At 41.7% G+C, this 16395-nt stretch overlaps 1 protein-coding gene across 1 annotated transcript in view; it reads right to left on the bottom strand.

The window, feature by feature from the left end:
• Nucleotides 1–547: 547 nt before the first annotated feature.
• Nucleotides 548–16395, bottom strand: part of UBAC2 (UBA domain containing 2) — a 105387-nt gene continuing 89539 nt past the window's right edge. Inside the window, exons 8-9 of the mRNA XM_069879085.1 lie at nt 7027–7149; nt 548–4059 (exon numbers count right to left, since the gene is read on the bottom strand). Coding sequence (XP_069735186.1) covers nt 3952–4059; nt 7027–7149 — 231 coding nt within the window. The 3' untranslated portion in view covers nt 548–3951. The remainder of the gene's footprint in view (nt 4060–7026; nt 7150–16395) is intronic.

The following is a 16395-nucleotide window of genomic DNA, read 5'->3' as shown; positions in this document are numbered from 1 at the left end:
CACCTCCCATACGAGGACAGGCTGAGGGAGTTGGGCTTGTTCAGCCTGGAGAAGAGAAGGCTCTGAGGAGACCTTATAGCGACCTCCCAGTACTTAAAGGGGGCCTGCAGGAAAGCTGGAAACAAACTTTTTAGCAAGGCCTTTTGTGACAGGATAAGGAGTACTGGTTTTAAAATAAGGGAGGGTAGATTTAGGCTGTATATAAGGAAGAAATTTTTTACAGTGAGGGTTGTGAAACACTGGAACAGGTTGCCCAGGGAGGTAGTGGAGGCCCCATCCCTGAAAGCATCCAAGGTCAGGTTGGATGGAGCTGTAAGCAACCAGATCGAGCTAAAGATGTCCCTACTCCTGCAGGGGGGCTGGACGAGATGACCTGTACAGGTCCTTTCCAACCCAAAGCATTCTATGATTCCATTAATATTGTGAATTTACCTTCAAACAGATCAGTTCCCCTGCACCATGAGTTGTAGTTCCAAGTGTTTTCAAATTTGGATGCCTCGAAAACTGCACACGTCCTCCAAATACACACGGGTTTGAGAAGTGAGAGTCTTTGAATACAGACCTTTAATTTTCTTTAGCAAACTCTTATCTCCAGTTAAATGCAACAAATCAATACATAAATAATCTCACTCACTGTCTGTATATATACATACGTGTACACACATACCTGTGTGTGTATATATATACAGATACACAAACAGGAGAGACAAAAATGTTGCCATTTGCCCAGTACCTTGCGATACACTTTGCTTGCTGGTTCTTCTGTTTCAGACAAAAGTAAGGAGACCTTTTCTCCATCACATCTTCACCAGCAAGCGTGTGGCAGCACAAGTTGGTACACGAACCAGCTGCAACAGTCCATTTGCTGATGCCAAGTAGCAGGTGACCTTTAACACTTGTTTTGGGAGAGGAAAATATTTTTGGTAGGTACAGAATCGAATCGTTCTCCATCTTAGCAATAAGTTAAGGCTTGAGAATCTGGCGTCTTACTGGGCAGATTTCCACAAATACAAACCTCACTGTGGGCGTATTTCAAAATATCACACGACCGTCTAGGAAAGTCCCAAATAAATTATCCTGAAATCATCTCAAAGGCAACATTCCCAGCCTAGTAAACAAAGTTTAACAGCAACAACTGCTTTTACTTCAAAATACCAAATTTTGTCTTTAATCAAACCAGCGTGAATTTCCTGGGGAAGCAGAGATATATTAGGCATTCTCTTACTGCCTAGAAAACATCACCGGGTCATGCACAAAACCAAAAGAGTGCAATGATGTATTTCAGAACTGTACTGGACGAACACTGCGTAGGCTGTGAGGAACACGCCGCTTGCATTCCCAGAAATGGTTCACGAAAGTTTCACCATCAAGCAGAAACCAATTTGTTTTCCAGCTCTAACATGTGAATCTTTCTTCTATGGCTCTTGTATGAAACAGGAACCGTGTTCAACAGCATCCGAGTCCCCTCCTTTTACCACTTCTTTGTTTTTTGGGTTGGTTTTTTTTTTCAAATTGGAAATCACAACGCTGGAAGCATTTTGAGCACAAACTGTTCTCACAGATGTCAAGGGGAGTTTTCAACTGACATCATCAAGACCTGAATCTACCCTTTATGTTTGACCACATTTTGCAACATGCCCAGCAAAATGCGGTTTTCCAAACTACTATGACATTTGGATACTTCCTGCGTACTAATACTAAGATGCATGCTAACAGTAAGAAAGAATTTAGACTTGGAGAATATCCACTTAGATGTCCCTGATGCCACTTAACATGTTTTAAAATCCCAAGCAACAAATGCTCTTTGCGCTTGTCCCTGCAGCAGGGCAGTATCTGGAAGGACACAGATCTTATTTAATCTGCCTTAGGTTAGGTGGACCTTTATTTCCTACAGACAAAATTTGACCTATGAAGTAATTAACTAATCTTCATTGCTACTTGTAATAAAATAACAGTGAGGGAAGAATCGGTATGTTTCAAAATTAAAACCTGAACTTGGCTCAAATAACTTATTAGTTTACACAAACAGATTATCGTATTTGTTTTTTAACATCTGCCCTTTCCTTTGTAAGACAGTAGGTTTCCAGAGTTCTCTGGGTACAGAAACATCCCTACACACACACAGTGTCTCTCATCTTAACACAAACAAAACCTTTCAATGAGAAAGCAGACCCTGCCTGAGTAACGTGATCATAGCAGAAAGCCAAACCCTGAAGGAGGTTGATCAAAGCCCAGGAAAACACATGGTCATTCTAAAATATCCTTATTTCACCCACTGGAAAATACTAGAAGTATATTAGAAGTCCATACAGGACTTTATTGAAAATTATGTCATGTGCCAAAAACTGCACAAATTTGATGTCATTTCTGGATAAGGATTTGTACGCCTGAAGGACTTCTTCCAGTTTTATCAGTCAATTAAAGAAGACAAAGGTATCTCTCCCCCCCAAACCTTGTCTTGTAATTTCCCAGTATATTTTCCAGGCCAAGTGATGCTGTGCAGGTCTCTACTTTGGTACATTCGAATGTCCAAAACATCCCTCTCTCTCCTGTACTCCTTCATGTTCTCCCCTTTGAACCTGCTATTGCCTCTGTTATCCTCCTGATGACCTATATCTTATTCTAAATGTATGTATTAAATATGCCTGTGTGTATATAAATAGACACACACATATGCAGACTTTACAAACAGAAGTAGATACAGAAACACACATTAAATGCTTGAGATACATGTGTAGATCAGTTTTACAGAGTCACAGTTTGGAATATCATATTACTTCACCTCCTGACAATCCTAAGGTGCTAATACTGAGCACTTCTGAGAATCAAGCCAAGTAGGTTTCTTTTATCAATTGAAACTTCAAAATCAATATTGTAGAATGTTGGCATTAGCATCCTGTAACCTCCTGTGTTAACCTGAATAACCCTTAAAATTAATATTCCAGTAAGTTCCTTCAGACAGTGAGGATTCAGCAAATGCAGGGTCATCCACGTCTCTGACAGTAGAAAACTAGAACTATATATAGAAAAGTTAGCTTTTTATAGTATTCTATTAAGACAGTATGTAGCCAGCTCAAAAAATGAAACCAGCACATAGGACACTGAGCATACATCCATCGTTACAGAAGGCTGCCTGAATTAAACATGGAAGTCATTAAAATCATTTCTGTTCTGATCTTGCTGTATCATTCGATTCACCTTTATTGCTTCCAGTGAATATCTTCACGACCTGTATCTCCACGAACAGCAATTCACTTGATTTGTGAAAATTTAAGTTTACAGTGGTCACTTGCCCTGGCTTGCAATAGGCACGTGAATTTTCTCACATCCTGTCTGTGTATTATGTGCTGAACGACAACTTCTAATTAAAAAGAAATTCAAGAAATAAAATATTACAGGCATTAATAAAACTTTCCAAAGAACGACATAATAGTCCCATATTCTTTCCCTTGAGTTGAAAATGAAGAGATCTTTGAACATCTTATTACTGTAATCAAAAATCAAGTACTGTAAAATAACACGTAAGCTGGAGAAATTAGGCTAGTAAATGAAGAAAACATCGTTTTTCTTTATAGGTAAATCTAGTCATTGTGGTTGTTGGAGCTTCTTTTCCTAGTCATTAAATCTGATAACGTGTCTAACAAGGATTTACAAGAACCACCCCCCCTACTTTATTTAAAAAATAAATTTAGGTGATACCCAGTAATAAGAAGAAACTAAAGTTACTTGGAAAGGAAAAGCAGACTAGAAACCACCAAGCGATCTGAAGGCTTGGGAACAGTTCACGTCATTCCTTAACATCACTTAGAATCACCAGTCACACGGAGCCAGTTTCTCTTTTCCGACGCTCTTGCAAGGACGACCTTTGTGAGTCTGTCCAGCAGGTGGCTTTAATACTCTTTCAGACTTGTACAAACTCATCCAGCAAAGTTCCTTCAACACAGGAAACCATCAGTGCTGCAGTAGAAAATTAGTGGCTACATTTAAGTCATTATTTGAAGCCCTCAATGCTTCTAGAGCATCTCCCCTGGAAAATCCCATTTCCATAAGTCGCGCAACCTGGAAAAGAAATAACACCACTTTAAAACCAGAGTTTTATTCACACTGTGTGTGCATTAGTCATATTAACAGTGTTAAGAGATGACTTTCCCACTGATCAGGCTGATCAAAAGCTTATCTTTCAAGAAAGTAAGCAAGCGTGGCTACGCACTATCACAAAGATGTATTTGGGACAGCGTGCCCGAAAACACTGGGCAGAGATGGATACTTGCTGATACTTTCTTCAAAACCAACTGTTTGCTGAAAATGTCATGCCTGCATTTCCCAGTCTGTTCAGTTTTGAAAGAAGAGTAAAATTGAAAGTATGGCCCCACACGTGACAACTACAATCTGACCTGGGAGCTTTCTGCTCTTGACAAGAACAGGACCTCCAAGGTCCCAAGACTGACCAAAATATGGAATTTCACAGCAAATGCAAAACCGTGTCCAGACATCTTTAGCTCTGCTTTCCTTGGAAAGACCTGCTTCTTCAGGGGGCAGTAAAAAATTCAAAACTATTCCTTCCAGGTGTTTTTTAAAATAAATCTGAAAGCCCTAAAGCAGAGGTGGTACAACACTTGAATGGAGTCAGTAAAACTGTTGGAAGGATTCGGCATATTCTCAAAAGAGCATTAAGTTAATGACTTGTGATGGAAGGATTACCCAGAAAAAGGCACATTAAGACAGTGACTTTGGTATTTACAAACCACTTGACCATCCCTCTTTATGACATCATGTACTCGACCTCTAACCTGTTCGCTCTGTGCTAACAGATATTCATTTTACCACATGTGAAAAGCAATGCAGTTATAACCAAATTCAATTTCTGGTTAAATATCAATCTAAGGTACATTCACAATTTGCAATTCTCAATTAGTTATGACTGGAAGTCACAATATAACTCATTTTTATAGTTACTCTTCCAGAGAGGGGGGACAAACAAGGTTGTAGGGGTACAGGGAGTAGCACATAACTGTGGTCACTGGCAGCATAAAGCATTCCCTACCCTGCTCTGAATGGCCTGTGAGCAGACACTGCAGCCCCTGGACCTGGAAATCCTGGGCTACAGGAGCTGTCTGGGAGCCCTCACTGCTCCCCCTCTGCCTGTATGGAGTCTGTGGCTGCAGCAGAGTGCAGCTAAGCAGGAATGCAGCAGAGGCTGTTTACATCTCAGGAGGACGCTTCCCATGGTGCAAGAGTAATGTGCACCAGGATTGAAAGGACTTTAAATGATTTTTAAAAGAAAGGTGCATTTAAAAACAACCTCTACTTGCTCTAAGACACCTCCAGAACTTTCAGAATTTTTAATCTCTGGGAAATACACTGCTGTCAAGTTTGCCCTGAGGTGGAGCTCCTCAATTCACCTTACCTAAATCTACTTTTACAAAACACTTGAAATCGGCAGCCTGGGCTGTCACAGTATCAAAGACAGCACTGATAATTTCTGTGCGTTTCCCTCTTTTCCCCCCTTACAACTCAACTTCGGTTTCTCACTTCTGGTAGAGAGAGAAATGAATTGTTACTTTCGACACCTCTGCAACAACAGTTTAACTTCAAACTGGATTTCATAACCCATAACTTTCTAAAGTTTGCTCTGTCTGATTTTTCATCTAAGACTGGTTTTTTTATGAGAAAAAGGGCAGGTGGTGGAATAAATATTAACTTTAGAAATACGTTTCAGAAGAAAGGTTTTTAGCATGAATTCTAACTGTAAGAGGCTGTGGATGGAGCTGCCATGTTCCCATTTACAGAAATATCCAGCGTGCATCACAGGGAATAGATTGTAACAACAAAAAGTTGTTTTCATGTGAGTATATTTTAACCACAGGCACTGAATCCAGCTCCAGGAAACAGGGTTGTATACTAGTAACCATAATTGGAGGTGCTAAAAAACCCACAAGAATTGCAGAGATTTTTGCACCAAAAGCACTGTAAATGCCTGCAAATTTTTACTTGAGAAACAGAAGAAAGCCTTGCATTTCTGCTGTTCTAAGACACCTTGTGCAGTTGTGAGTACAGTCCTGAGAAACAGCCCAGGTTTGCAGTCAAAACCACCGGTGAAATTACAGTTTCAAACATTTTGAACATTATCTAACATTGAATCAATACTAGAATCCAGATTATAGCAAAGATTTCTGTTTGGGATAATCTCATTTTAAGCTAAGTAGAAATGGCAGCATGGTGCTAGCATGTGTTGACTTATCTCCATTAGAAAAGACAAAGGAAAAGAAAAATTCACCCCTGAAACCTATTCTCGTTCAAGGGTAGCAGAGATCTTAGACTATAAAACGGCCAATGCAGCTAACTGCGGACAGGCTACTACCTGGAGAACTTGACTGCACGCAATAAATGTTGAATACAGAAACAAGACTAATATTAAATTCTTAAATTTCCTAGTAAATCCTCTCTTCTGAGAATAGAACTGTTAACAAAAGTCTAAAAGTCTAAATCCATACATTAAGTCTAAATCTATACTTGGCAGAAAAGACAAAAAATTCTCTGTAGCATCTGTATGTGAAATAGGTCAACCCCATTCTTGAGGGAAACATCCAAGCTTTAGGCCAAGCGTGTGTTGCACTTCACAGCTGGCGTAACGTTTTTATTTCCAAGAAATTACATGACCAAATTGGAAACTTAAACCAGAGACCTCAGTGAACGAAATCTTGCCAGTCTACAAGGCATATAATGAAATCTATTTGTCCTTCTTCCTTCTTTGAAATGTTTACTTTATCAGATTTGAATAGCCTCCATTAGTGAAACTGTCTCGTCTTTCAATACAAAAGGCAAAGACAGTTACACGTAAAAGCAGAAACTCCTGAGTCGATTTGTAACTTGAGGTTGGATGGCAATTGGCTGTCTCTGAGTTATGACCATTATCTGATATCCTAATTTATGCTGCTATAGAGAACGTTTAAGAAACTGTGTCAAACTAGTAGAGGTAATTCCTAAGTAGTGTTTTATGCCATTTTAAAATAGAAAAATGTTTACCTGCTCTTCAGAAACCTCAGTAGGTGGAGGTGTGTCTTGTTCAGACAGGCGACGATCTTGATAATTCGCATTATGTCTATGACGTAAAGGAGGAAATAGTCTATTCCAGTTAATCACTCCATCCTGAAACCAGACAGTGGTGTCAGTCTTTGTAAAAAGAACTATTGGCATTTTTAAACAATAAGATCATCCATCCTGCATAATACAAAAGGCAAATGTTTGAGTAAAATACTTTATTTTAAACAACAAAAACTGCTGCAGTCTCTTAAAAAGTCGAAATTGGGATCGGTTACTGGTTTACTAGTAATTAAAAGTAATCACTGTAAATTAAGGAAAAGTACTACCAGAAAGAGGAAAGGATCTTTCACATCCCTTATTAAAGATCTGGTTTACTATGGTGACAGATTTCTGAGGCTGAAGGCTCTGCTCTCTTTGTGAAGAGAGATTTGCCTGACAAAATGCAACAGAAGCAACAGTGGGTCCTGCAAGTGCTTTGCAAGACTGTCACTGGAGTTAACCAGAGGAAAAGAGTGCAAGAAATAAGTGGGGGGAAAAAGCAAAAATGGATTCTCGGTGCATGAGCAAAACCATCTCAGGAAACTCAGAACAAGCTTGACCTTCAGGATGCCTGTGATCTCCATGCAAATGATTCATTTTGTGACACCAACGTGACAGTTGTAGATGCACAGCCTACCTTGTCTAACTTGTGGGTATTAAATACCATTACGAAATCTGGCCGTATTCCAGTGCCAAAACATTTTGTAACTACATGGTAATAATAATACAAATACACAACAGTAACGTAGGTACAGTGTAAATCACAGAATTGAAACTTTCTTTCAACAGTCAACTTTCAAGTCTTCTAATAATAAGACATATAGAATATAAAGCATGAGTATTAAAGTACAAGCTTTATAATTTTCCAGAAATAATCCATCTTAATTTTATTAGATCAAACAAACTTTTTTAAAGGGATCTTGTATCATATTAAAACCACAGGCCCTGCAGGTGGGGAATAAGAGCAAACCTCAAATCTCTTTTTTATACAATTTGTGAAAACATCTTCTGCACTTTGTGTGGTCCTTTTCCTCCTCCTGTGGTCCCTCCATTACTATGGAGAAGATCCCCCTCCTTTTTTTTTTTTTTCTGTGTATATATAGGACACGGACTTCCTTCCTCTAGTTGCTCTATTTTAGATCTATACTGTTGTTTCTCAGAAGACCTTCCTCTTAAGACAGCTTTTTCTTTTCTCTTTCAGCAACGGCTCTTCCTGCCATTATGTGCTCCTAGAACATTAAATGCTCTCTGCTCAATCAGATCAGCAGCAGCTAAATCTGCTCCTAGACAAAAAAATTTTCTTGCCCTTTCCTTTGTTTTCTTCCTTTCCTTCCAGAGGAGACCCAACCAGCCCAGACACCACAGGGGGCAGTAAAATAGCATGCATTTGGGGAGTTGCAAGACTTGACTCATAGAATCATAGAATCACAGAACCATAGAATCACAGAATCATAGAATGGTTTGAGTTGGAAGGGACCTTAAAGATCATTCAGTTGCAACCCCCCTGCCATGGGCAGGGACACCTCCCACTAGACCAGGCTGCCCAGGGCCCCATCTAACCTGGCCTTGAACACCTCCAGGGATGGGGCAGCCACAGCTTCCCTGGGCAACCTGTGCCAGTGCCTCACCGCTCTCATGGTGAAGAAACTCCTCCTTATGTCTAGTCTAAATCTGCCCCTCTCCAGTTTACACCCATTGCCCCTCATCCTATCACTACAAGCCTTTGTGAACAGTCCCTCCCCAGGTTTTCTGTAGGCCCCCTTCAGGTACTGGAAGGTCACTATAAGGTCTCCTTGGAGCCTTCTGTTCTCCAGGCAGAACAACTCCAACTCTCTCAGCCTGTCTTCATATGGGACTGGGTGCTCCAGCCCCCTGATCATCCCTGTAGCCCTCCTCTGGACCTGTTCCAACAGCTCCAAATCCTTCTTATGCTTAAGAAGATTCCAGAACTGGACACAGTACTCCAGATGATGCTTCCTCACCTTTACAAACGTCAGTTTGTAAAGTGTTCCAGCCCTTAATACTAGAGAGCATTTTTCCCTGCGAAGGTGTGCAATAACTAGAAGTTACCACTCTTAATGATTTTGAATTTAAAAAATTATTACCTATCTACATTACTATTCTGCGCACTGTGTAAAACATTTGCTTAAACATCAAGAGGTTTTAACCAAAGATTTCTGTATAAGCCTTCCATACGACTATCACAGTAAAAAGGAGAACTGGTTTGTAGTTTAAGCGTAAGAGAGGGATCTCAGACCTTCTGCTGACATCACTGCCCCATTCTATCTGTGGTCTTAGAAAATCACATCCTGTACTTCCCTGTCTATAATTTCCCCCAACTCAGGAACACGTTGAGTTTTAATTCATTAACTTCGAACTCTCAAAAACTACTGAGTCCTATACTTCAGCAAGAACGCTGCACTAATGCTGCTTTGCCTGTTTTTATTCTTTTGCAAAGACCTGAAGGGGAAAAAATAATGCTTCCAAGAGTCATTCACCTTAAACTGGTGAACTGCAAAATGCTAACAGGACAATGACACATTTTTTGTCACAGAATAACATTATTAAATAAAAAAATCTACAATAAATTAATTATCAGTATTCCAGAGCATCTGAAGACAAGTAACTATACATGACATGTATGACATGTACATGTATGACAAGGTGACCCGCTTACTGGATGAGGGAAAGCTTGTGAATGTGTCTTCTTGGACTTCAGTAAAGCCTTTGACACAGTTTCTCACAGCATTCTGCTTCAGAAACTGTCAGCCTCTGGCCTGGACAGGCGCACACTCTCCTGGGTGGAAAACTGGTTGGCTGGCCGGGCCCAGAGAGTGGTGGTAAATGGTGCGAAATCCAGCTGGAGGCCAGTGACAAGTGGGGTTCCCCAGGGCTCAGTGCTGGGTCCAGCCCTGCTCAATGTCTTTATCAATGACCTGGATGAAGGCATTGAGTGCACCCTTAGCAAGTTTGCAGATGACACTAAGCTGGGTGGAAGTGGCGACCTGCTGGAGGGTCGGGAGGCTCTGCAAAGGGATCTGAACAGGCTGGACCACTGGGCTGAGTCCAATGGGATGAGGTTTAACAAGGCCAAATGCCGGGTCCTGCACTTGGGGCACAACAACCCTATACAGTGCTACAGACTAGGAAAAGTCTGGCTGGAGAGCTGCCTGGAGGAGAGGGACCTGGGGGTGTTGGTTGACAGCGACTGAACATGAGCCAGCAGTGTGCCCAGGTGGCCAAGAAGGCCAATGGCATCTTGGCTTGTATCAGAAACGGCGTAACCAGCAGGTCCAGGGAGGTTATTCTCCCTCTGTACTCGGCACTGGTGAGACCGCTCCTCAAATACTGTGTTCAGTTCTGGGCCCCTCACCACAAGAAAGATGTTGAGGCTCTGCAGTGAGTCCAGAGAAAAGCAACGAAGCTGGTGAAGGGGCTGGAGAACAAGTCTTACGAGCAGTGGCTGAGAGAGATGGGGTTATTTAGCCTGGAGAAGAGGAGATTGAGGGAAGACCTTATCACTGCCAACAACTACCTGAAAGGAGGTTGTAGAGAGGTGGGTGCTGGCCTCTTCTCCCAAGTGAAAGGGGACAGCACAAGGGGCAACAGCCTCAAGCTGCGCTAGGGGAGGTTCAGACTGGATATCAGGAAAAAATTTTTCATGGAAAGGGTCATTGGGCACTGGAACAGGCTGCCCAGGGAGGTGGTTGAGTCACAATCCCTGGAGGTATTTAAAAGATGGGTAGACGAGGTGCTGAGGGACATGGCTTAGTGGCAGACAGGAATGGTTGGACTCAATGATCCAACTGCTACTGGGAGCCAATCCCTCAGAGTAAAGGAAAAATTAGGAAGCGCAGCTAATGTCTTGGATCCACAGAAGATGGTCAGGGCCATGGATTCCCAGTGTGGATGATGACTGCATAAAGCCTTTCACACCACCTTAATTATCACTGCAGAAATACATGAAGATCAGTGAATTCTAATTTGACCCAAAGCAAACAGCAAAAAATGCCTTCAATGCAGTAAACATCACAAATTCCAGTTAAAAAATATGCAAAATGAGACTTTCAGATGAATACTCCACCTTGCCTCACAGAAATTATTTTGCAGACTTTCCCCTTCACAGTTTTATGATGATTTCTGTATTACAGTGCTTTTTGACTGTGCTAACAGAACTACTCTGTGAGAAGTCAGGTGGATTTCACATGAGGGTACCCAATCTGATGAATTTCTTTAAGTGATGCTTCTAAACCATCTGAGAGTCCCTGCTAGGGAATCAGCAAAAATATTTGTGCATTTTACAATATATTTGAACCCTGGCACCAGCGCCCAACAGCACAGATGAGCTCAGACCCATCTCCTCAGCATCCCCAGGCACCTCGTCTCAGTTAACAGAGGTCTCTGGAGTGGCCCAAAACAGAAGCAGAAAAGGAGCTAATAAATAAGCACCGAGAACGATGAAGGGTCCACTACATACGCTCCTTACACGCAAAGCACCTTCAGTGTCTGCCAGTCTAATCCATTAAACAAAATCCAGGCAGTCGTTTTGTCATTATGATTTGTTGGTTTGTTATGAAAAGAAGTTTAATAACAAATGGCCCGGGAGCTGGGATTTGACATCACTCAGGACTAGGTAAGGAGGATGCATTAAACTTCTTATGTCCAGAGCCAGTTTTAACAACTGCCAGACTCCGACTATCCTGCACTCAGATTATCTCAGGTGATATTTTTCTTTGACCTAAATCTTGGGTGTCAGGTAGCAGCAAGTGCAGGTGCTGCTCGAAGAGGAAAAGCAAGCTGAGAGCCAAAGGTGTCAACAAGGCAAGCAGAGGCAGGGACCTCTGAGACGCACTGCATTTCCACAGGATCCAAGTGGGAAGGGCAAAGTGAATCCAGCGACAGTAACCGTGGTCTGCTCTAAGTCCAGATCGCCAGGCAGGTGTAAGATCAAGCCTAGAAATTAAGTCAGTGGGTCAGGAGCAGGGAGGGAGATACACCTGATGGCAGATGTGTTTCTACAAAGCTCAGCAAGGACCAAGGACAAGGACTTGAACTTAAAAACAATTCCCAGTTGAAGTGGGTGAGGCCCTAACAAGGCTTCTCACAGGTATTTCTAACCACAGCTCTTTCTCACACAAGTCTGCTCCAAGGCTGAAGAGCCGTACTGCACCAGAGCTGGCCCTCAGCACAAGCAGCCAAACTCCCAGAGAACCTGTTGGTGCACTTGGGGTCATGTCATAAACCAATGCAATCTCCCATTCAGTGTTCTGGACCGTCACCACTTGTCAAGTTATCTAAATAAAGGTAAGGTTTCTTGTCCACAGCTGTTTTCTTAGTCCAATTTATTCCACATCCAGTTGGAATTTCCTATAGAAAAATGATTTTGTTTTTCATATTTAATTCCTCCATTGCTTTGTTTGTGCTGCAGAATAAGAGGCCCAAGGTGACCTTCTCTGCTTATGGCCTGAAACCAGCACCATGTTCACTCTAGTCAGGAGGCAGAAGGTTCCCATCAACTTGCATGCACTGTCCCATTCCTTGCAGTGGAGTGCAATGAAGAACTTCTTGTCTCCACTGCCAGCTTTCATGGTGTTGATCAGATATTCCAGTTTGGAAGTCTTTACGCTGTGCTGTTAGAGAGACACAAGCATCAAAACCCCCAGTCTACAGACTATCGGTCAGCAAAACACTTTGAACACAAATTGGTGATGGGGCCCTTTTTTCTGTTCACAACAGTGTGTTCCATGTGTCATCAGGAAAAACACTTGACAAAAAGACACCTTCATTAATTATTTGACTAGAAGGGTGACTGGAAACAACTCAGGAAGGCCTGTAAGCCTTTCTCCCTCCCTTATTCCTAGGTTTTAATATTTATCTAAAGAAGAATTCAGTTTCCTTTGGTTCAGCAGCGCAAAGACTGGGTGACTTGGTCAACTGTAAATTCTTTGTTACTGCCTGATCGGAGACAAACATTCCAAGGAGACCATTTCATTGATCTCTGATAAATGACTACTAGAAGTGGATTAGGAGAACACCAGTGATGATGGAACTTCTGTTACAGGAAGACAACAAGCCAGTCACAAGTTTAGGTGACCAAAGAATGAGACTTCAGAATGGATTCGATTAAGGGAATGGGAAAACGGCAGCTTTTTATTGCAGAAAAGGCTGTAAGGAAATGCCATATTGAAGACATTCTTGGACAGCTGCCAGGGCTTTACGTACTGAAGCTGTGCCTTATGAGGTCACATCCTTGATGTCTTTTTTTGTTTTGGGTTGGGATTTTTTTATGGTGTCTGGGACAATACTGTTTACAAGGAAAAGACTACACTCCTTTCCTACAAAATAAGGAAGAGAGTCATACCAGTCTAGAGCTACAAGATGTATCTGACTGTACAGCTTGCTATAACCCCAGTTATGCCATTTCTTTTCCTGTAATCTCCTTCCTCTCTTTCTGAAAAGGCAGTTCTACTTGTTTCCCATACACATACCTACGCCATGGCGCATTTGGTAAAAGCACTTTTTATGCAAAGCTGGACAATTAAAAACGTATTACGGACAAGAAACAAATATCCAGTTAAGTAGCTGTCACATCTTCATGTATTTTAATTAGATTATTTTAAAAAGGAATGAAAAAAAATGCTCTATAAAAGTCCTCTTGAAAGTGATGCATGCGGTTAAGATGTTTTGATAATCTTATCTTGTGTATATGGTTAATGCCAACTCGCCATCTGTTTGCACAAACAGGAAGCACCTCCTGATATCTGTCCTGTTCACCTTTTCTTAACATAACAACTGCAATGAAAGAAAAAAAAAAGGAAATTGTTTTGCATTTCATCTTTTAAAGTAACATTTTTAAAGTCTGCTTCTCTGCACAGGAGCCATTACTTGGTACAGACATAGTCTTACTTCTTTCATAGGAAACTTCATTTCAAAAGCTGTTTTGTACTGAAAGCAAGACACTTATTTGCTTTTCAGACATACTTTTTTTTCTACAAAGTATTGACTCCAAACAACACATTTTGATGATAAAAACAAAGAAAAAGCCTAGCTGTGAATGATGCAATGATACTTGCTGCCCCAGGACCTCAACATGTACAAAGATCAATGGCAACAATGGCATTTCCAGTAAACTTAATCGAACATCTAATCTGCCTCTTTTTTTAAAGACAAAGCTCTTCTGGTTTTTAGGCTGGGTATTTTTGGTTGGTTTTTTGTTTTACTTTAGTAATTTCTTTTTTTTTTTGAAGGGGGGTAGGACTGTGAGCATCATTCTTAACAACGGAAAGCTTCACCAAGGAAAGCACTCCAACAATTTCTAATGATATTCCAGTTTCCTCTGGAAATGTATCCTACAGACAAGCCCCTTTAGCCAAGAAGCTCTGTCTCCAACTCTTAGTTGCTGCATCCTGAACTTTGATGCCTGCATTGTCCCAGAGGAGGCTCAAGTGTCACAGAAGTTCTGAAATCCACATGTGGTCTTTTCTGAAGCCTGAACAGCTATTTCCTTTGAAATCTAGGAGGAATCTGGCCTCTGAAGCTGCATGAGAGACAATGGAAGGGATTTCAGCACTGGCATGATGCATTCATAGTAGCAAGAAGCCAGAAATGCCAAAGAGCAGACATATCTGCTCCTTGGAGGTGAGGTGGGAATAGCTGCTTTTGCTACTGCACTCAAGGGAGGAGCAGAGCTGTGAGTGCTCCCTTGCAAGCTCAGGTTTGTCTCTGTAGACCACTGGTTGTCACGCATGCCAGGAAGGGATGCGATTATTTGACCTAAAGACAAAACTGACTGGTAATAAGTGAAGAGCTGTGCAGCTGCTCCCAAACACTGTTGGTTAGCTCAGAACACTGAAAGAGTCAGACCTCTCTGTGCTTAACCTGCCACAGTGGGAGGAAATACCTATTCTGTACCAAACTGCATCAGGGTAACGTTCACTTTCCAGTAGTGCCATCCTGCAGTAATTCAGCCAGAAAGTGAGGGATCGCTATGACAAGAAGAAAGATATTTTGTATCAAGTTGAAAGATGGAATTGTTGAGAAATCATGTTATTCATTTGTCTAACACTAGGAAAGTGTGGATCAGGATTCTCAGACTATGTTTGCACTAATAACTGGGGATCTGGATCTTCCCTAGACAGTAGGCAGGACTTCAACCACCTTTTCAAAGCACTTTTCCAAACTTCCCAGCTCTTCATTCAGACTGGGTTCTTGCTGTCGCTGTGACATCACAGATACAGTCATGGCTACAGCAGCTGAAAACAAACATCAATGGCATGCTACTGGCAGTGGAGCTCATCACTTTTTCCCTACAGAAATCTCAGTTATATATTACAAAGTAAGTTCCAATTATTAAAAATTAATCTTTATAAGTGAGTGCCTTCTGAGAGGTGAAGTTGTTGACTGCAATCACCACCTGAGTTAGAATCATCGAATCGTAGAATAGTTTGGGTTGGAAGTTCCAACCTCCCTGCCATGGGCAGGGACGCATCCCACTAGATCAGGCTGCTCAAGGCCCCAACCAACCTGGCCTTGAACACCTCCAGGGATGGGGCATCTACAACTTCCCTGGGCAAACCTGTGACAGTACCTGATCACTCTCATAATGAAGAAATTTCTCATTACATCTAGTCTAAATCTGCCCCTCTCAGCTTATACCACTGCCCCTCATACTATCACCACAAGCCTTTGTAAACAGTCCTTCCCCAGCTTTCTTGTAGGCCCTTCAGGTACTGGAAGGTCGCTGTAAGGTCTCCCTGGAGCCTTCTCCTCTCCAGGCTGAACAACCTCTACTCTCTCAGCCTGTCCTTGTATGAGAGGTGCTCCAGCCATTCTAAAGGAAAGACATGTTTTGTTTTCACATTGGGCATTCAACACCCGATGAGTGAGATAATTGGGTGTGGTGCTGTAGGCAGGTCCACCAGCAGGACCGCAGAGTTTGTACTCAAGGAAATAAGCTCTGACTTAGAGATTCTACACAAAACAGAGTTCTAATCCTTACACTGTGGCTTCTGGGATGTTGACTGGTGACAGGAGACTGTTCCTAAAACATGATAATTAGGCAGATAATCCTTCATTCACCTCCTGTGCACAAACTTTTTCAAAGAGGAATAAGTAGAGGCTGAAACAAAAGTGAGAAATCAGTGTTCCAAAATTGTTTTGATTTGACAAGTTGAGATGACAAAAACCGAGCACAAAAAACCCTCAAACCTAATTTTGCCAACATACCAGCATAAACAAACACTTGAGCATACAAGAGGCTAGTCTAGGATGATGTAGGGCAAAAAAAAGTGAGTTATCACCCCATTTTGGGGT

The sequence above is a fragment of the Phaenicophaeus curvirostris genome, chromosome 1 (genome assembly GCF_032191515.1).
Source record: "Phaenicophaeus curvirostris isolate KB17595 chromosome 1, BPBGC_Pcur_1.0, whole genome shotgun sequence".
Taxonomy (NCBI): Eukaryota; Metazoa; Chordata; class Aves; order Cuculiformes; family Cuculidae; genus Phaenicophaeus; species Phaenicophaeus curvirostris.
The sequence above is the reverse complement of the archived record's forward strand: the minus strand, read 5'-3'. Positions and strand labels throughout refer to the sequence as shown.